Here is a 21371-nt window from a genome sequence, read left to right as displayed (position 1 = left end):
CTGGACTTCTGATGAGTTGCTTCCTTTTTAGAATGGCTTCCAAGTTACTACCTTTCCACATAATAGTGCTAGGTATTTCTGCTTTTAAGCATAGATTGCTCATAAACTATGTGCATAAACTCTTTATCAGGTTTGATTATTTGATTAAAGATTCATCAGTGATGGAGTGCTCCTAAAACCAATCTTTTCCTTCTAGCCTTTCCAAAAAGTTGAAATCCTTTGTTAATACCAAATGCTAGAAACCTCTTTGTTAGAACCTAGCAAACTAGGCCACCTAGTGGGTGTGAGAAGGTAGCGCTGTCATTCGTAAACTACAGCCCAGGTCCAGAAAAATACTTGTGTGCCCAAGATGAGGCAGGGCAGTGTTGTTGCATGCACAGATCCACTACTGAATTTGTCCCTCTGACTGTGTTAGAAATGGGCCTTTGTCAAGTCACATAAGTAATTTTGAAAAGGTTAGCTACATGCATAGGTTGGAACATAAATGCTGTGTTATAGATACCAGTTTTCTGTAAATTATTGTTATTATGCACTGATCATGACAATAGGAAAAGGTTGAAGCAAAATCTTATCGTGAGTTTTTACAACAGAATATTCTATTGAAAGTTGAATGTCTCCTTCTGAACCTCCCTTTTTAACAAACTTGAAAGTCCTTTATACATCACTGGAAACTTCTTGTTCAGACAGTATTTATTTACTTTTATTCTTTTCTTTTCTTTTTTTTTTTTTTTTAACTTTGTAGGCTTTATGCAGTTGGTGGTCGAGATGGAAGTTCTTGTCTTAAGTCAGTAGAATGTTTTGATCCTCATACAAACAAATGGACCCTCTGTGCTCAGATGTCAAAAAGAAGAGGTGGTGTAGGTGTAACCACCTGGAATGGCTTCTTGTATGCAATAGGTGGTCATGATGCCCCAGCATCAAATTTAACATCCAGGCTGTCAGACTGCGTAGAAAGGTAATATCCTTAATACGTCTTTACATAAAGTTATTAATGAATGACTGTATTACAAATTGCAGAAGCACATGTGATCCATAAAATAAAGTGACAGTAAATACTTCATAATGCACTGCATTGTCTTTGCTGTCAAGTATTTCTGAAATATGCTTTAATTCTCTTCCTCCTCCCCTGCCCCCCCCCGCCCCAAATTGTAAAACTCTTCTTTCCTGTTATCTCCCAACACTTACAGTGATTCTTCATCATCCATCTTCTCCTTCTACTAAATTTCCTTATGCTGGGGGATAAGACTTGCTCTCTACCAAAAAAAAGAAAAAACAAAATAAAACACCCCCTACCCCCTCCCCGCAAAAAACCCACCACAAAACAGAGCTGTAGTTTTCAAACTTTCAGTGTCCTAATAGACCCCAAAATACATAGTGTGGCCCGTACCACTTAACGTACGGATGTTGCACTAAAAAGACCCTGGAAAGGTTTGCAGATAGGAAGCTACATCTTAGGAAATACCACATTTTTACAGGAATACAGATAATTAGAAGCCCAAGAGAAAGCAATAGGTCCATGTATTTTTTTCTGCATCAATATTCTCTGAAACAAAGTTACAGAAGACAACTTTAAGAAATAGGAATCATTTTGTAATGCATTTTGTCCTCACTCTTTAAGTGAGATGAAATTGGGGACCATCAACCTCATGGAAATAGTTCCTTTAAAAAATTACCAGTTTCATAAAACCACACTAAGATTCTGAGTATTTGTTTACCACTATATTTTGGAATAAAAGTTGCTTTTCCCAGATAAATATATTGGTTTATAAATAAATATAAAATAACTTAAATTGAAAAGTAACTTCTATACGTAGCTCAATAATCACCCTCTTTTACTATGTTATACTTCTATTTGCAGCATGTGCTTCAGGCAATATTTTTACAATACAATTATGCTTACATGCATTTCTGTAGTACTTTGACTAGAGAACTGCAGATAAAATTGTTAGAGCTTATTATATCTATGCTCTTCATGCAAGCAAATTAAGACTGGTATCTTCCAAACTTGCTTTTAACAAGTGTGATCTTAGGATGGTCTCTTAGCCAAATAAGTATTTTCTTTGTATATTTCTTTAGAACCCTTCAGAGCTCTGTGATTATAGATGCTTACGGCAGAACTGATGTAATCTTAACATTATCTCTTTCAGTCAGGTTAAAATATGTTCCTTGACATAGGAATAGCATGAACTCTCCTATGTATTTCTCAGTTTGACTTGTAAAGAATGTCGATATTATTCTAGAATCACATTTAATGTTTTTCATTAAACCATCTGTCTTTTCCTGTGCTGGTGCTTCTGATGATACGGAGCTATGATTAAAGAAGTGCTGTAAATTGTCTTAAGGGTTTTGCATTTCCCCCAGAATTTTCACAAACTGGTTTTGGGGTTGGTTGGTTTGGTTTTTTGTGTTTTGGTGGTTTTTTTAATGGTAATCAAGTAATTTTCTTTAGTACCACACTCAACTTTAACAGCCTGTGCTTTGACACGTAGTAGTTATCACTTAGAGCAAGCACTTGATCTACTACAGCATAGCAGTAGAGCTGTTCCTGGAGCGGTACGTTTAGACATACAATAAGAAATGTAGTAAGAGCAGCTGTATGTGTATGTATGTATTACTCTGTGGAAAGCAGCACAAAGTAGATACAGAGCTAGTACTGACTGTATTACCAGATGACTAAAGAAACATTTTCAAAGAGAGTATTTGGTGGAGAAAGTCCTTTGAAATTAACACTCAAATCTGTGCTGTCCTAATAATACCTGGTTTCTACTATCTTGAGAGCATCAATTCCAGTACATTTTTTTTATTTTTTATTTTTTAGTTTTAGAGCATAACACAAATTATCTTTCAGGTATGATCCAAAAACAGATATGTGGACTGCTGTGGCGTCTATGAGCATTAGCAGAGATGCAGTGGGAGTATGCCTTCTTGGTGACAAGTTGTATGCTGTTGGAGGATATGATGGTCAAACATACCTTAATACAGTGGAATCTTATGATCCCCAGACAAATGAATGGACACAGGTATAGTTTCTGATCAGACTATACACTACTATTTATCATGTTATTTCAAGTGTGCCTCTTTTTGCAAGGAGAATTCAAATACTCTTCTAAGATGAGAAGCCTTATTAGGCTGTTATCTCTCTCTCTTTTTTTTTTTTTTTTTTTTTTTTTTTTTTCCCCCCCCCCGTCTACCATCTTGAGATGATTTATCTTGAACAGAGATTTGTTAACTTCTAATAAACTGCCTTCTTTCTTTGGCAAGAGTATAGCTATTTTCTTTGACAATTTCAACTACTGTTAATAAAATGTATTGACATGTTCCCCAAACTGTCATAAAGGATTTTGTTTACATGACTTCCTATTCTGAAGACAAATTATAAATGTAGATTAGGTTTAGCTCTGATGTGTCCCTCAGCAAGTTTATCAATTTCTTCAAGGTTTTGGTCATCTTTTCGTAGATGATCCCTTCCTGATGTGAATGCTATGTGCAGTGTGTGCAACTTTCAGGAAGCTTTTTCCCATTTCTCTTTACCCAGCTCAAAACCAAAAAATTTAAAAAAAAAAAAAAATCTTCAATTCATGATCAGAAACCATTACTGTCAATTCAAAGCTTGGTTACTTCTACTTTTTTATAGCTCCAGGAGTATGCCTCTCTGTGGGAAGAGCACACACAAGGACATCCTGGGCAGGCTGTTCTTTGGTATCTACTGCTGTTTGAGATACCCTAAAGCCTCTACATCTACAAAAGGCTGGCTGATACAGCACAGAATCTGTGGGAGACCAAGGCCCTCCTGGAGTCCAGTTGCAGGCCAGGATGAATGTCCAAGGTCATCTTAGAACAGCATTAGACACCAGTATTTAGGCAGCTGAATTCTCACCACCTGAATATGCTATCCAGTAATAGCCCCAAATCGCTAATTCAAAAAGAGAACTGAATTGCTTTCTGTCATAATCTTTGTAACACAGAAAACTGAGCAGTTTCCCCCCACTTCATAGTGCTGCGAGATCTTAAAGCATAAGTCATCTAGAATGCTCATCAGAGCTTGGGGCCTTCAGTGGCAGTACTGGTAATGACGGCCCATGGCATTATTTGTCCTGCTAAAGAAAGTGTACCAGAGGAGAGAAACAGTGCTTCTCACTGTTGCATCTAAACAAATCTCGCATGATGCCTAGGTGGTGACCATCTGTGTGTAGCTTTGTATCCTTAGCCTTGACGCTCTGTATCTCACTGAATCCCGTGATCCCAGTACATAGGACAGTTTTGAACCCATACTGGAGGGATTTGGAAGTGTCTGTGTACCTTCCTTCTGCCTTGTCATGTCAGCAGTCTGTCACCAGTCCATCCCCACACAACTCAAAAGAGGGTAGTGGAATTTTCTCAGCTGAAGTTTGTCAGAGCCATAGACAGCTCAGGATAAGTCTGTTGTTCCTGGAGAAAAAAAAGAAATAGGGGAGATGGCACAAACACCCTTTTTGGTCTCCAAGATAAACTCTATAGCACTTAGTGTGCTATTCACACACATTCCAATACTATGAAGTTTAAAAGGGGAAGCTAAGGTGAGTGTTAGAAACTACCTTCCTCTTTTCAAGTACAACAGAATCTCAGCAGAAAAGGGTCTTGCTAGAAGTAACTTCTGCTTACAAAAAAGGTATAGAGACTGGGAAATTATTCTGATTTCAGGAACGCTTAATAGGATTTTATCAAATATTCAAGTAATAAGGAGTGGTTGCCCCGTCCTGTTTAGCATTTTCTGTTTGAGAGAAAAATGCATCATTTTGTCAACCGTTACTAAGTTGTCAGACTGTCTGGCTCAGGTGTCCAGTTTGTACCATAACAAAGGATTCTTTATCCTGTAATACCAAGTAATAGAAATTGTCAATAAGAATTGTTTCATATTCTTGGGGTTTGCTATTTCTTCCTATCATATAAAATATCTTCACCTTTTTGGTGGATTTTTATCCAAGTTTTGGAGCAATTTGCTATTTTTTTTAAGTCACAGAGCATGGGTGATGCTGTCACTCTGCTACAGCTATACAACTGTAATTACAAGCATTAACTAAACTGTCAGTTTTGGGGAAAAAAATACTTAAAGCTGACTGCATTTATCTCACGGATGTTGTTGGTTTTGTTTTTGGGTTTTTGTTTTGTTTTATTTTTTTTTCTTACAGGTTGCACCATTGTGCTTGGGAAGAGCTGGAGCATGTGTTGTGACTGTAAAACTGTAAATGATTTTCACTGTGAAGGTGACATTCTCCGCCATAGACTCAGATTCAAGCAAACTACCAGTGCACCAGTAAACACCAAGTGCAGGATATCTACAACGGCAAAGTGTTTGGTCTCAAGCTAACATGTACATGTATTCTTATGGACCAATATCAAGCACTTTTTAAAAAAATCTTCTTTGTTACTCATATGTTACAAGAATTCTGTTTGTAAGCAAATCAGCTGCAACCAGCCAGTTGCCGGCAGAGGACTTCTGTTTAGGAAGTGCTAAGAAATAAGTAAACTCATTAGTGAACTCACTATAATAATAAAATGTTACAGATCCAGGGCCTTGATGCCCCAAACATGCAGAGGAATGATGCTATAAATGGATATACTTCCACTGATAAAATTGAATCTTTCTCTGGGTGAAACAAGTTATAGGATTTGACCCCCATATGTTTAATTTGCCTATAATAAACATGTTTGGCTGTAGGTATCTGAGCTATTAAAAGGCAGGCTGACAAACCAATGCAAACCATTGTAAATGGCAGGTGTAATGCCTGCCTTGGAAATGAAGTTGTGTATTTGGTGAATCTTTTGCACTTTTATCATCATTCCTAGTTTAGCAAACCTTTTATTTAACCAAAGCCTTATTTTAAATATCGTCTTACTATGCTAACAGAAATCTGCTATTTAATAATTTCAGCCGGAGATTTTTGACATCCAGTGTATTTTTTGGATTTTCAAAGTTTTTACGTGAGATGCAGAACATCGTACCTTTTTCTCTACTTTGGTTCTTATATTGACTTTGCTATTTTTAATGAAAAATATATAAGCATGAGTTACTGGAAGAATTCTAAAGTGTGATTAAAAGTTAACCAATTTAAGTTTAATATTTGCACTTTGGAATTTTTTAAGCATTCCATTACATCTAGACTAGTTACATTTTTACATGAGGCTTTGCACTAATTTGAAAAGTAATTTTATAAGATGAAAATGAGACAATTGTCTATCTTTACAGTAAGGTTACTTCAAAATGTAAAGGGCCTGATCCTGCAAGACGCTTAACTGCCACCACTTAAGCATGTTCAGCATCTTACAGGAGAGTTTACGTGTGCCTCACAGGACTATATCAAATTAGTTACCTTATTTAACAGTAGTTGAATTTTTTCAGATACTTTATAATTTGCCTTTCTTGAGCCCTATGGTGTTACACAGAATTGCTTTGAACGGTCTGAATGTTCTCGAAGAGTCTTTATTTGCTTTTCTGTGCCTTGTTCCTTATGTTTCAAGAGCAGTAGGTAACAGGTGCGTGTTTGTAAAGGAAAATGGGGAGATGTGAGCTCGTTGAATGTCTTTCAGAAGTTTGAAGCGTCCGGCACCCAAAGTCTTTGTACGTTTGTAATTTTAAATGTGTTAATGCTGTCGGTGAACTATTTATTGTTTTAAAAGAAATTACTAAGCGGTGAACCTTTGTGATGAAACCGGCACTGTTCGCAATTGAATACAGCTGAACTTAAACGCAGCCGTGTTGCCTTGGCGCCTTTTCTTCCCTGCCTTGCGGTCCATTTTGCGTACCGCTATCCGCGACTTAGGAGGACCCATTAGGAAACGCTGTTTTTACCGCTCCTCCGCTGGGGCGGCCGGTTTGGAAAAACTCCCTTTCCCTTGCAGCTCTTCGCCCCGCCCCGCCCCGCAGGCCCGGCGGCATTGGCCGCCTCTAGAGCCCCGGGCGCTGCGCCCGCCGCCCGCCCCTACCCCCTGACAGGGACCCGCCCCTTGCCGGCGGAGGGAGGGGCCTGCTGCCGCCCGGCGCCTGGGGCCCGCCTCGCCATTGGATGCGGGGCGGGGCCCCGCCCTCCGGCGGTGACGGCTCTGGCCTGCCTCCGCCTTCTCCGTCTCCGGGGTGACAGCGACGCCCTGGGCGGGCGGGGTCCGGCTCGCTGCTCGGACGGCGGCGCATGCGCAGGGGGGCGCGGCGCTGCGCAGCGAGCGGTGGGCGCGATGAAGGTGAGAGTCTCTTCGGCCGCCGTACGGGCGTGGGGCGTGAGGCGTGGGGGGTCCGCCGGGGAGCCTGGGCGCCTGGGCCCCGGGTTGGGAGGCGGGTGGGGCCGTGGTTCCCGCTCCGCGCTGCACGCTCCGGCTCCGGGCCGGGGGCGTCGAGCGGGGCCCGCCACGGGCGGGCGGTGCTTGCGGCCTGGGGAGGGCAGGTGAGGGGAGGGGAGCGGGGCGCGGCGCGGCGGGAACTGCCCGCTCGTGCTGGCCTCCAGCGAGCGGGAGCCTGACGCCGCGGCCCGGGGCTTCCTCAGGGGAGCCGAGGCCGCTCTCGCCGTCCGCCCTGCCCCTGGCTCCCGGGAACGGGCCGCGGCAGGCTCCGGCTCCGGCAGGGCTGGTTCTTCCCGCGGCAGTTGCCCGTGCCGCCCGAAGCCGTTGCCCCCGTAACGTCTGCCGCCGCCGTGTCGCTGGGCCTGGCGGGGGTGCGAGAAACCCTCCTCGGGCAGCGGTTAAACGATGGGGCCGGCAGGAGAGTTTCCTCCTCCAACCCCTTAGGGGGTTTTAAGTTTCTGCGTTACTGTACAGCGAGAGCATGACGAGCTGGAGCTTGCCTGCGCTCCCATAATGATTTCCTTAATCGTTGGTTTGTTACTGATTTTATTAAAAAATTTTTCAACATCAAACATCGTTGTCCGATGTTCTTTGTGCTTATGGTATGCGGTGCTCATAATTTTACGCTTTTTGTGAGTAAAATGCAAATTCAGCGTGAAGAATGCCTCGGTTCACATTCACCCAAAAGAAGGGATGGGGGACCTTTGGCAAAGAATTGAGTAAGCCTGCCAGGCGTCTGGTGGGCACCAGATGTTGGTGTTTAGCTGATGGCGTGGGAGGGGACAGGTCCTGATAGCATGCTGTGAAAGTTGTGGGCTGTATCTTACACCCAAGTCGTAGAAAAATCTGTGTAGGTAGTCCACAAGGAAAAGGAATTTGAGAAACTTTTCCTAGTGGGAAGTCGGAATCTCTTTTTACGGTTGAGTAGCTTTGAGGTCTTGGCCTTTAAGACCCAACAATTCAGAGAGAACAAAATAGTTACATGTCTTTAAAACTGTAGATGTTAAGCCTTCTGCTTTCTGGTCCCAGATTTTTCCTTTAAAGTTAGAGAGCTAAACATTCTCGACTTTGGATGTGAAGGGGAGAGTCTCATGCAGGTTTTTTTATTCCAGTGCCTCTGTAAGAGAAAAAATAATGGTCATGACAGAGTCACAGTGGTTCTCAATACGGACACCCAGCACTGGAAATTTCAAATTTTTCAGGACAAACCAAAAGACTTTTCTGTGGAATTTTGGTACTTTGGTGCATTAGAATCACCCAGAACTTGTGTTTGAGGGTTGGGGTTTTTTTGTCCACGGTACTCATAGTTGTTAACACATTAGGAAGTTCTTTATTGTTATATGCTTATAACTTCTAAGATATGTTATTTCCCACTTTTTTCTTTTTTTTTTTTTTTTTTTTTGTCTCCCAGCAAGTATTCAGTCTACTAGAAAAAGCTTGGTCTGGTTCACCTGTGCAGTTTGCTTGGCAGAAAACTTTGGGAAATTTCCTTGCTGTAACAGGGTAAGATTACAAATATTTATTGCGTTTGTCCATAGAAATCACTGATGAAGAAAGGGAATTATTTTATATGTTGAATCTTTTTTAGAAGTGATCGTGCTGTGAAAATTTTTGATCGTCATGGTCAGAAGAGAAATGAAATCAGCTTACCAGGGTAGGTACTAAGATGGGTTTAAATTATTTCTTTGTTGTTTTCTTTAAAATCACTTATCTTCTGGTCAGGTGCTTATACAATCTGAGAACTTACGTAGGAAGAGATACTATCTCTGGTGAACATACCTGGAAAAGAAGAGAAACTGATGAGCATGTATGGGATCTGTGACAGCAAAAGCTGAACTCATAGTAAGCTATCAAGGATAGTAAAAAAAAATAGATTCTCCTACCTGAAGCACTCCTTATTAGTAATAAGCTCAATCTACTTCATTAAAATGTTAGAAAAAGTTCTATCATATTAAAAGAGAACATAATGAGATTGTAGACAATATATCGGTGTCATGCTGATTGTGACCATATTCTTGCTACTGTCAGTTTTCTAGCAATTTGTTATCATAGCCTTACTGAGGAAAGATACCCTTTTGGTTTAGTGCTTTTGCTTATGTCGCTGGCATATTGTATACATTTGCATTTTTACTTTAGATAGAGAGTGTACTTCTGAAGTGAATCTCGCTGTTTTTCTTGCTTATCACAATTTGGTTCACATCAGAGAGTGATGGTGGAGCGTATGAACTGGATTCCTTTCAGGTGAAATTTAAATAGTGGTGTGCTTTGGAAGATGCAGTCTAACTGCTAAAAGGCAATCAGTCCATACGAACAGCCTAGATGTGGCCCAGAGGAAACTTCCCTAGGTGTAAATACTGTGACATCGGGTCATCATACCATTTTGTTCTATAAATCTACTTTTATTGGGCACCATTACTACCTGATGTAGCAGTAGTTTCATTTGCGTACTCCTCATTTCTTTTTAGTATTTTACCTGCTCTTAGCTTAAGTATTCATGCAAATTCCTGATTTTTTTATTTTATTTCTAACAACCAGATGCATTTTGATTAAGGTAGAACCCTTAGTCAAGGCAAAACTGCCACTAAGGCTTTAAATCTGAATCCTCTAATCTAGAAGTCTGACTTTCATTTCTAGAATGTCACTTGCATATCCCTGTATCGTTGGTAGATATGAGCCAAAATCACTTAGCTCCCCATTTTGGAAATACATTTTTTTTGCAGTTCATGGTAGTTGCCACCTTGCACCAAACCAAGAGATGCATTTCTCATTGTCTTTATCAGACTCGCTTGTATCTTACTGACCATTGCATCTTGCTGTCTTGTTTCAAAATCCTGTTCTGGTTAGCTGCCATTCATAATGTGGGCTGGCTATGTCAGTGTCTTTTGCTTGGTAATACCCATGGCCCAGCTCATTCTGTGCTGTATTTTGCACAATGTATGATAAATGCTCATTCTCTCCAGCAAACTGCCAAAACTGAGGAAAGCTGTATGGAATCAGTGGTGAACTCTGAGAAAAGCTTCTGTTGGACTGGGGATCCTCTACTGTGGTGGGCTGGTGAGGGTGGTGTGACGGGGAGTCTGCCTTACTGATGGACACTGATAGTACTACCTTATTAACGGACAGACATGACCCTTTCCTTCAGGGAAACATATATAAACCAGTTTTAAAATAATGTGTTCTCAGGGCAAGGCAGAGAGGAGAAAAAGTTTGTATAACCACCACATATCCTAAAGGCTTGTTGAAATAATTAACATCTGCTTGTGGTAGTTTGAATAGTACTGACTTTTTGAGGCTCCCCCCCCGCCAGGAAATCATCTATCTAGATTAGGTAGTTCTTTTGAATTCTTATTTTGAACCTTTTGCTGTGATTGAAGAATAAATTCTCTCTAATTATTACTATTAGAATAAAATTCAATTTTTGCGATATACCATTTAAACAGAAACAAGTGTGCTTATGTGGAGGTTCTGCCCCTCAGGCCAAACTTTACTTCTTCATTTGCTGGCTAACTGTTAACCAACTGCAATTGTTAACTGCTAGACCTCTCCTTGTGTAAGAATGGAGTTCAGAATGTCAAATATTCTCTACTGTAATAGTTGATGTTATAAGCATCTTCTTACCATTATGTTGATAGAATTTGTTTTGTTTACTAGTTATCAGTCTGCGTTCTTCCTTATTTTTTTCTTTTTGTCCTTGTTATTCCTGATCTTCTGATGTTCTGATTGGCTGTTAATTATTCATGGGCCTGTTTGGAGAACAGACCATACTTATTTGCTAGAATAAATTGCTAAGGTTTTAAAAAGAGAGGGGAAACTGGAACTGAAGGCTTACTGAATTAGTTTACAGCAATGTATGTTTCAGTAGGACACATATGAAATTGCTTGCATTAGGAGTTTTCATTTGAGTGGTAGTGAGAGTGAAATTTTTCAGAGATACCTTTTTAATCTGAAACTATCAACTTGTCTAGAAAGAAAAGAGCAGTGTCAGACAGCATAGGTTCTTAGTCTGCAGTATATGATGCTTTAAATGTGTTGTAAACAGCACTGTTTCCAATTCACTAGACACCTGTGGGTAAGTCTGCTGTCCTCTTCATTCTGGGAACTATTTGCAAGTAGAGCATTTTCCCTGCTTCTGCATAGGTTTCTTGTCCAAGTTCATTATGCTTGTTGAACTATGAGAAGAATAATCCCAACACTGAATAGCTTCCTTACAGGGGATTTTCATTGTCTCTTGAAAATCAAGGTGGCAGTATTTCAAGTACTACGATGTAGGTAGCCGTCTCTTTTTTTTATGACCTTCCTTTCAGCCTCTGTCATTTCGATGAGATTGGAGTAAGGGTGTGGTTGCTATAAAAGTACACTTTACAGATAAATCTGCTATCTGTCATGGGTGTGCTTGGGAGGAGAAAGCAAGGACAGGGACTTCAGTTGAATAATTCTGGCTGTTTCTGTACAATTACAAGCGTATTTTCACATTATTAGTGAATGTTTGTTGTTTTTTTCTTCAGTAACTGTGTTGCTATGGACTGGGATAAGGATGGTGATACTTTAGCAATAATCACAGACAAATCTAGTGCCATAATTCTGTGGGATGCGAACACAAACAAAACAGGCCAAGTAGACAGTGGCATGAGGTAAGAACATTTTTTTTTAAAGCGTATATTTGAAGGCTTGGACCACTGTGACTTGTTGATGTGGAGAATATACTGCACGGATCATCTTATTATTGGAGTCTTCATAGCACATACACTGTTAAACTAATATGCTACAGTTTGTTGCTAAATTCTATTTGGTAAGATTTGCTGATTTTGAAGTGTTTATTGTGGGTGGGGGTTTGGGGGTTGATAGGGGATTTGTTTCTTTTTTAATTGCCAACAATGCCAAAGTCTCCAGAGAGCTTCTCTTCAATATTTTCACTCTGTGGTAGCAACAAGGATGGGTGAATTTTTTGTGTTTCCGCACCAGCTACACTTTCTCCGAAGTACTTCACACAAGTGGAAAGGAGCTTAAAAGTAAGGGAAGTGATTTAAGTGGTGCTAGGATTTTTTCCCCTTAGATTTATAAGGGGACTAAAATGCTATTCACAAAGCAGACTGGTTTAGGATGGGAGGAGATATCTGAGGTGATCCTACTCTAAGGTTCAAATCCCTACCTTTCTGAATTTGGCCACAGACTTAAAACTCTCCTGTGGCCTACATAACAGTCAGGCATTGGGTTCACAAATAAGCTTGGTTTAACAATTAAACTTGTAGCTTCTTTGAATTTATTCCACTAAACTATTGCCCTCTACATAAACATTCTGTCTGTAGGAAAGAATGTGGAAACAAATCTGACCCATGTTTGTTAGGGCACTCACCTGAGCAGAGAAACAGCTAATTTTTGATACTGCTGCTATGTTATTTACTTGAGTTGAGACAAACACTCCTTCTGATTTAACTCTTAGTTTCTAAATTTCCTTTGTGTATGTTTTGGGTGGTTTTGGGGTATTTTATTGTTGTGTTTTGGGTTTTTTTAAGTAGTAAAAGATACCAAAATGGGAGTGGTTTATCCATTAAATCAAAAAAATTCAGTTCAGCTGGAAGAACTGAAGGGTGGGGGTTATGTTGGTTTCCATAAAGGTGGTTTTTTTCCCTGATTTATGTTGAAAACCCCATGTCTGGAATATGGAAGTATTCCATATTTCAATTAACATGTACACTTGTGCTTTATAAAATTCATTTGGAATATTGGATACTTGATTATGGGATATTTCCATATGTTACAGCCTGGTATCCTATATGTGTACGTTGAAACTGAACTTAAACTGTACTGAAACAATAAATAACTTCTATACAAGTTATTCCACTCCTGAAAGAGTAAAAGAATTGTCACTTTGCACAAAATACACAGTGACTTAACCTATATGTGATTTAATGAAGTTACGTTTTGAAGATTGTTGGTAGAATGTTAAGTCACGTTAGAAAACAGTTTTAAAACAAGTAAATAATTGTACATACAAATGAGAAATTTGAAGTGATTACTTCTTCCTACTGACTGTGGGATAATTAGAAGAATAGACACATAGTGAACAAGAGACACAATGGGACTGTTCAATCTGTGAGCCAGAGGCCTCTGCAAGCAGCAGGCCTCAAGGACGCAGCGAAGGCTAACTGTTGCTACAGAGTTTGATGAAATAAGCACAAAAAGCTGAACAAGTTGGGCCTATGTGACTGAAAGCAGGACACCAGGCAAGACACAGACAGGAGGAACCATTCGCGTGATCAGAAGACCTTATCCAATCGAACTATTGCTTTAGGCGTGTGAACAGCACATGTTAACCAATCAGTAGATGGCTTGTGCGTGGTTGTGGTATATAACCAAGTGTTACGCAGCAATTAAACTGAGAAATCGCTTGATCCACAGTATCTGTGTTGGTCCGTTTCTCCCCAGGGCGAGTCCCTGGCGATGCGTCATTTCTCCTAGATTGTCGCGATGGGAAAGCACGACACTGACTAATCAATTATATGTAGCATTGTATAGGCATCTTGTTTGGGTAATTGTGGATTAATGAGTTATTTCTTAGTCATTACATTTTTGTCATTATTAGTTATTACATATTATCAACAATATGCCTTTTTTAGCACAGATATTATAATGATTATTGTTTATAATCTTCTTTTCTGGTGGAATACATCAACTTTGACCTTAAAATTTTTTTAATGTTTTTCAAAGTAGGGGTTTGGGGTTTTTTAATAGGTCAATTTTAAACTATAGCTGTTTATGTAATCAAAGCAATTTGTGAAGATGTGTGTATATATATGTTATATTGTGTGAAGGAATAGACCATATTGTACCTCCTTTTCATGTGCGAACAAATGTTTGGGGGGGCGGGGGAGGGGAAACAGTAAATTGCCAGTATGCAAAGAAAAAAGAGCATAGAAGGTACTTATCAGAATGGAGTATGCAGTTATTGCATTTCCTTCACGATCTTTCTCTCTAACATCTGAGGGAAATTGCTTATTGGAGGCAGTCTCACTAGAACAGTATATATCAATTTAAGTGCCTAATCCTTCTTGTGTCACAATGTTATTGCTTAAGCAGAATAAGCAGTAAGACATATAAAAGCTGTGATAACCACGCTTTTCTGGTATCCTCCTCTTTTTGAAATTAGAAAAGCACAAACAAAACCCTCCAAATATATATTGGAGGTCATGTTATGTGTCAATATCTGAAATCTGTTTCAAATTGCTATTGCATGCTTACAGTAAAATTTAAAAAGATGGGAAAGGCATTGATGGGAATAACTGCACTAATTAGAAAATTCTGATTAAAATTGTTTTGCTTAAGAGGCTTTTCTTTTTTAAATGTGATGTATAATATTTAGCAATGTACCCTTAAATATACACCAAAATAGGCCTTGGTGTATCTGAAACCTCAAGTTAAAATGGTTCTTTCTAGCTCACTACATTGACTAGTACTAAACGTATTCACTTGGAGTTGGCTGAATTCATAGGATTATTGAAGGACAAAAAAACAATGCAGAAAGTGACTGGAAAATTTCACGTACCTTCATGGTATCTTTGAGTGTTTTTTAAAGCTACATAATTGTCCAAATTACCCATGATTCCATCAAAGACTGTTGATGTTTGCAGACACATTTCCATTTGTACAGGTCTTATTACATTATCTCATACCTACCTTTATTACTTTCACTATTTCATGCACACTTAAATAATTCTGATACTTGTTGTAGAGAACATTTTCTTAATTTAAAGATTCTGCTTGGTCTGTGTGATTTCATAGAACTTCAACTATGCAAAACGTTTTTATATGTCAGCACATGAAAGGAATCTCTACCATACAAAGTAAAATTTTTCTTTATTTTAGGGATGCAATGTCTTTCTTATTATGGTCTCGAGTTGGGACTTTACTTGCTGTTGGAACAACAAAGGGAAACTTACTTATATATAACCGTCAGACTTCTCGCAAGATTCCTGTTCTTGGTATGCATTGGTTTGAAACTAAGCTTGCACATGTCAAAGCGGAACTTTGCTAATATACTTAGATTCCTTTTTAGTTCTGTATATGAACATGCAAGTCAAAAACGTCTTCATACTGAACTTGCACTTTGTTTTGTTGCACTTACCAAAGTATTTGTGTAGCATAATAAGTTAAAAATATATATACACACATGCCTGGTACTGCCTCATGGGAAACTTGTGTTATCTTTCTTGAAAAGGATTTGTGTGGTTGTTCTTGTTACTTTTTCCTACCTGCTTAGAGTACCTCTGGGCAGAAGGGTTAAGGATATAGCACAGTCCCTAGAAATTTGATGCAAAGAAATGGAAGAACAGGGGCTGTGCAAGTTCCCGTAAGGTCAAAAGACTCCCATCTGGGAGTAGAAGATATTTTTTTTTTCTACTTACTCTTGAATTTGTAATTGCTCTAAGTTGTTTCACATTCTGACAATCTGTGTTTGAGTGGCCAAATAGAGCATATTTCCATCCGAGATATTTTTTGTGGTTGTGTTCGTTTGTGTTGTATAAGTTTGTTTCTTTTTCAGGTAAGCACACTAAGCGGATTACTTGTGGTTGTTGGAGTACTGAAAACCTTCTGGCTCTAGGCGGTGAAGACAAAATGATTACTATAAGCAATCAGGAAGGGGATACTATAAGACAGGTAGTATTTGTAACCCCTATTTGATTTTAAGGCATACATTAATACTACTGGTTCCCAAGAAAGGTGGGACCTATAGGAGCTTATGCCTTTTCAATCCCGCTGCTTTCCAGGACAAGGAGCCTTTGGGAAACCTCATGTAGGATGAGGGTGTATCTAAACACCTGAGCCTCTGTATTATGCAGTGTGATTTATATTAGAGTCTCTGCAATTCTGCTGTGGTCCTGCCTAAACATGTTTCTCTCATCCTTGATCCTGATCTGTATCTGTTACAAGAGAATCCTATGAATGCAGTCTTAGGCTGACTTCCCCAATAGCAGCGCAGGACAGCTCTCACATGACTTGTTTATAAGGTCTTTAGGAACTACTTTTAGTGTTGGTTTTGCTTTAGATTGGTTAAACAAAGATCTCGCCTCTGATGTGCAAGGATTACTCCTAGACTGGACCTCCGTTGCATTATTGAGAGGCTGATTCCAGTGTTTCGTCCAGGTACACTCAGATTAGCTAATCAAGCTTTCTGTTTGTTTACATGCATCACAGTCCTGAGCAATGTCAGTTGCTGCATAATACACAAATGAATATAATTCACTTTTTTAACTTTAATGAACAGTGTTTCACTCAAGATTTTCAAAAAACCAAATCTTTCATAGTTCATTTTATATGCTTCCATCTGTGTGTCTGAAGATCACAACTGGAGAAGAATACCCTAATAAATTTGTTAGGGTATATTTGTGCTTTAAACTAGCTGGCTTAGGTAGTAAAAGCAGTGCAGCTGAGACAACAGAGACCTAAGCAAGTCTTGCTTATGAGGTTTTATAACCTCATATTGACTACAAAAGCAACTAGATTGCTATCACTGCCTAAACCAGATCAGGTATGTCCATATCAAAATGCATTGTTAGATATTTAACTTGTATGCCTTATTCTTGGTCTTCCTTCTTTGAATTTGCATTGGAGTGACCATGTTTGTGCTGCTTCATTTAGTACTGTCTGTATAATATCATCTTGCAAATCTTCTTCCTCATCTGGATCTTTCCTTCTCTATTTGGATTTGTATTTCTGTTTCCTAGATATTTTTTGAGTATATTCTGTGATAACATGTCATTATGATCCAAACTGAGGTCATGTTTTCTCCAATTTTTTTCTTAGTTTTGGTATTAAATGCAGTAACAACTCTGTCTATCCTTAACACTAAAATGTACAGGGCAGGAATAATGCAATTATTTCTCATCAGTATTTGCTACATTAACTGTTGATTTCTCAATCTGAACTTCTTTCTTGCAGACCTCAGTGAGCTCAGATCCCAGTGATATGCAGTTCTCAGTTATGAAGACTGATGAAAGAATATCAACCAGGGAAAGCACAGTAAGAAGTCAATACAAAATACTGCAAAAAGTGTCAATCTGATGTTTCAGGGTTTCTGCTGGCAATGAGTATGGGCCAGGAAGCAATTTGTTCTTCCTTAACTTAAAATTTGGTGTTGAAGATTATTTTTTTTTTCTTTTCCAAAACGTTCCTTTAAAGTAAAGCCATACCCCTTTATTGGTTAAGGATGTGTTCATGGAAAGCACAGTGGCTAGCAATATTCAGATAACAGAGCAGTTTTGCAGTGGTAGTTATCATAATAGATGGAGACGTGTGCAGGAACTTAAAGAAATACATACAATATAAATATAGAACGGTATATTCAGTGTGGCAGATGGAACTGGAGCAGGATTGTCAAAATTGCAGAGGTGCTGCCTTTCAGAAGACAGATTTTCAGCTGTCATTTTTGGGAACAGATCACTGTGCGCTCGGTTTTCATCTTGGGCAAACCTGAGCATCTATGAGACTAAAAGCCCTGGTGTCAGCCTTCTTGTGTGAGCATTATCCTCTGTCTGTCTAAATGGCTACGGTTTCATTGTCTTCGTCTTTCTTGATAGAATTGAAGTCCATCAGATTGGTCAATGGTGAAGTACATCAAAATGGGGTAATAATAACTATTAGCAGAGCATATTATTAAATGATCAGCAATGAAATACCAAGACAAGATATAGAAAATCCATGAATAGTAAGGTGGTACTGTGTTAGAATTTGTCCAGATCTATACCCTTATACAACATAATTAAATTCTCACAGATTTACTCTATGGAGTATAGGTGTCAAGAAAGACTTTTTCTCCATGTTTACATTGACAATGACCTGTAAGAGTTTTTTGCCTCTCTGCATGGAGTGAAATGTTTTCTGCTTCCTAGGAAAATTTAATTAACAGATATTTTGAAAATGCAGGAACTGAGGACTTCAGCCTCAATTTGTTCTGTTGCTTCCTGGGTCATGCAATAGCCTAGGCTTTGCAGGTTTTTATTACAGGTCTCAAGTTTGCTGTAAAATGTTAGGGAACGTTTTGTAACTCTGTAGTTCTTGTTTGTACTTAGATGGTCTGTCAGCAGCTCTAAACCACATAGCATTTATTGTCTACGTGTCTGTTGTTGTCCGGGAGGCTTGGCTTGATAACGATCACTTCTAGGCTGTTAGTTGTGACATCAGAAAAAAACACCCTACAAGTTGGATCAAAATAAGTAAGTAGTACTAGAGTTAACATCTTGCCCTGCAACATAAAATAATTCCTGTAATTTCTTAGAAGAGTTTAAGAAATAGTATTTGTTAAATACTTCATCATTAAGCTGCAATGGAATTATAAGCAAACTGTTATAAAAGGCAGAAAACATACTTTTTATGTTTGGGATAACTTTAGGAATTATACGTCAGAATTGGAGTTTGTAGTTCTGGATTAATGGATGTTTAGGTCAACATATGCCTTTTTTTCTCAGTTTGAAAATACTAGCTTTGTATTTCATTCTTCCAGCTCTTATTTTAGGAGTAAACCATTGTCTCCTTTTTAGACAAGGAGAGCTGGAACAGAAGATCATGTAAAGTAAATTTGGAAATAGCCCTTCAAAGTATCTTTGTCAAAGAATAAGGTGAAATAAGCTGCTCCTTGCTATTTCTAAAATGAGAGTTTTACTCTTGCCTGACAATAACACACACTCTAGTAACAAAAATAATCTTTAAAAAAAACAACCAAAGTTCAGCTTGTCTTCCACTGTGAAGTCCAGCGTCTCTATGGGATTTGTCAAATAAAATGCACTCACCTAGACTGATATCAAACTATAAATATTGCATGTCTATTACACACTGAACATGCTGTTTCTTCTGGAATTGTCTTTCTATCTTTGAAGTCTCAGCAAGTTACTTGAGATAGCAGTGTTGTGATAGGCTTCAACCTCCCACATAAAAATTCAAACACCACAACGTACTTCAAGTGAGAGTAGTCCAACAGGATAACCCCCTGTGACCTGCTACCTTTTCCTCTGAGGAAGTGGAGCTGACTTAATGCTTCTGTAGGGAACAAGTTTTGAATTTGAGATGTGTGTTCTGCAGGGCTTGCATTTAGATCTGTGAATCACTGCGTACAAGGGGAATATCCTGCAAATCTCTTCCACTGTTAATATTAAGATTCAGAATTCAGATCCATGGGATTCTCAAGGATTATTGAAAGTCCTAAATCTCATCTTTTACTGAAGATGTAGGGCCTTTTTTAAAGTGATGCCATTCTTACCAAGTTAATTCTCCTTTTCATTCATTGGCAGGTAAGTGTAGTGGTCGGCAAGAAGACTCTCTTTCTTTTTAATTTGAATGATCCTGATAACCCGATTGATCTGAAATTTCAGCAGCCTTATGGCAGTATTGTAACCTACAGATGGTGAGCAGAACTTTCTTAATGAAACATACTAGTATTAACAAGCTGAAGATTTTTCCAGTTGTGATTAATGCTGGAAATGAAATCATATATCTCTTGCTTACACTGGATTTTTCTTGGAAGTATTGTAGCCTTTTTAATAATTCCTTTCCAAACACAAAGAAGTCTACATTTTGTAATCGTTTTACTTGACAATTCAATGGCCATAAAAGCAAAATTTTCAAATATAATCACTGTTGGTATGCTCAGCTTTAGAACACTAATACTGTTGCTGTCCTGACAGTAGATTAAACTGAGGGGTTTATAGGTGGTTTTCTGTTTGGATGAGTAACTGATGAAAGAGCTAGAGGTGGAGTTGTATACTTCAGCTAGTTCGTTGGTTTACAAAGTTGTGCAAAGTTCTTGTAGCCTTCCTGCTATGCAATCCAATTGGTAATGTTCCTTTGAAGAATTCCCAAGCTAGAAGTTTCAGCTCTGTACCCAAAAAGTAGCTGTACTGTTTCTATGTCTTTGGATTATGACACCATGTCTTTTAATGCCTGTTCAGTCAAAGTAGAATTGATGTTTATGCCTTTACACTACAACTGTCTAAGAAAACCTGTAGCTATATGCTTCTTAATTTATGGCTACATGTCTAACATGCATACCTGGGCTCTTTCCCTTGCAATGATTTCTTTGCAGCTAAGCTGACGAGATATTGTTTGAATTCATCCTTACGCTATTTCTGCCTTAACCTCATTATTTCAACTTGACACTATGAAAAGTAAACAGACTATCTATTCACAAACACAGATTGTAGCTTTGGTACTTCCACTGTGTTTGCAGTAGTATGCCTTAAGGGCACAACGACTGGCATTATTATTTTTAGCATAGCTTTGATGGGACCAAGTCAGCCAGAACCTTGAAATGGAAGTTTCCATCTTCTGGCATGCTTATTCCAATAAAGATACCAGAGGTCTTTCTCCTGGCATCACTAACTGCCATCTATGCAGCTTGCCGAAAGTAAAGTGGCATTATAGGATGTAGAAAAGAGGATAAAGATGACTTATAAATGAACTCTGGGCACAAACATGGTTTTGTTCTTTAAGAATCTTTGGTTGTTTTTCACTTAATCTATTTTATACTATATTGTTCTACATTATATATATAAGTTCCCATAATTTGATTATTTTTCCTATTAAAGGGAGGCATTGACAATTACCCCAGTAGTCTGAAAGAAAATGCATTTTGCACATTGCATAAATAGATCTCTTAATTGTTGTTTTTTTGTGACAGGTATGGTGATGGCTACATTATGATTGGTTTTTCACGAGGGTGTTTTGTAGTCATTTCTACACACATTCGTGAGATAGGTCAAGAAATCTTTCAAGCTCATAATCATAAGGATAATCTAAGCAGCATTGCTATATCACAGTCATTAAACAAAGCTGCATCATGTGGAGACAATTGGTAAGTGGTAGTTTTATACATAAAGAATGGAATTCATCTCACATAACTGTAGCTGTTAGGTATCAAAGCTAGGCTCCCTAAGGCTTCAAGGCTCCCTAAGAAGTCAGAGCAGAGAAAGTGAGGTTAATTGTTCTGTGGAACTGCCTCTCTACCTAAAGTTTGGAGAAGCTAATTTTTACCGAAATATCTGCAATTGTAATTAACTTTATTGTAGTTAATT

The 21371-nt window shown here is 38.7% G+C and overlaps 2 protein-coding genes across 8 annotated transcripts in view; both read left to right on the top strand.

Annotated features, from left to right (window-relative positions):
* KLHL5 (kelch like family member 5) overlaps positions 1-6723 on the top strand; it is a 65865-nt gene extending 59142 nt beyond the window's left edge. For all 6 annotated transcript variants that reach the window (XM_049792208.1, XM_049792215.1, XM_049792235.1 and 3 more), the window contains 3 exons: positions 743-955; positions 2849-3020; positions 5169-6723. In XM_049792208.1, the coding sequence (XP_049648165.1) occupies positions 743-955; positions 2849-3020; positions 5169-5225 (442 nt within the window). In that variant the 3' untranslated portion in view covers positions 5226-6723. The remainder of the gene's footprint in view (positions 1-742; positions 956-2848; positions 3021-5168) is intronic.
* A 446-nt stretch (positions 6724-7169) lies between these two features.
* Positions 7170-21371, top strand: part of WDR19 (WD repeat domain 19) — a 48609-nt gene continuing 34407 nt past the window's right edge. The window contains exons 1-9 of one of the 2 annotated variants that reach the window (XM_049832345.1): positions 7170-7215; positions 8723-8814; positions 8900-8965; positions 11817-11942; positions 15175-15290; positions 15851-15966; positions 17248-17328; positions 19593-19705; positions 20978-21151. In XM_049832345.1, the coding sequence (XP_049688302.1) occupies positions 7210-7215; positions 8723-8814; positions 8900-8965; positions 11817-11942; positions 15175-15290; positions 15851-15966; positions 17248-17328; positions 19593-19705; positions 20978-21151 (890 nt within the window). In that variant the 5' untranslated portion in view covers positions 7170-7209. Of the gene's footprint in view, positions 7216-8722; positions 8815-8899; positions 8966-11816; positions 11943-15174; positions 15291-15850; positions 15967-17247; positions 17329-19592; positions 19706-20977; positions 21152-21371 lie in introns of those variants that run through there. The other variant, XM_049832354.1, reaches the window with a different exon arrangement.

This window comes from Accipiter gentilis, chromosome 3 (genome assembly GCF_929443795.1).
Source record: "Accipiter gentilis chromosome 3, bAccGen1.1, whole genome shotgun sequence".
In the NCBI taxonomy this organism is placed as follows: Eukaryota; Metazoa; Chordata; class Aves; order Accipitriformes; family Accipitridae; genus Astur; species Astur gentilis.
This window is presented reverse-complemented; position numbering and strand designations above follow the sequence as displayed.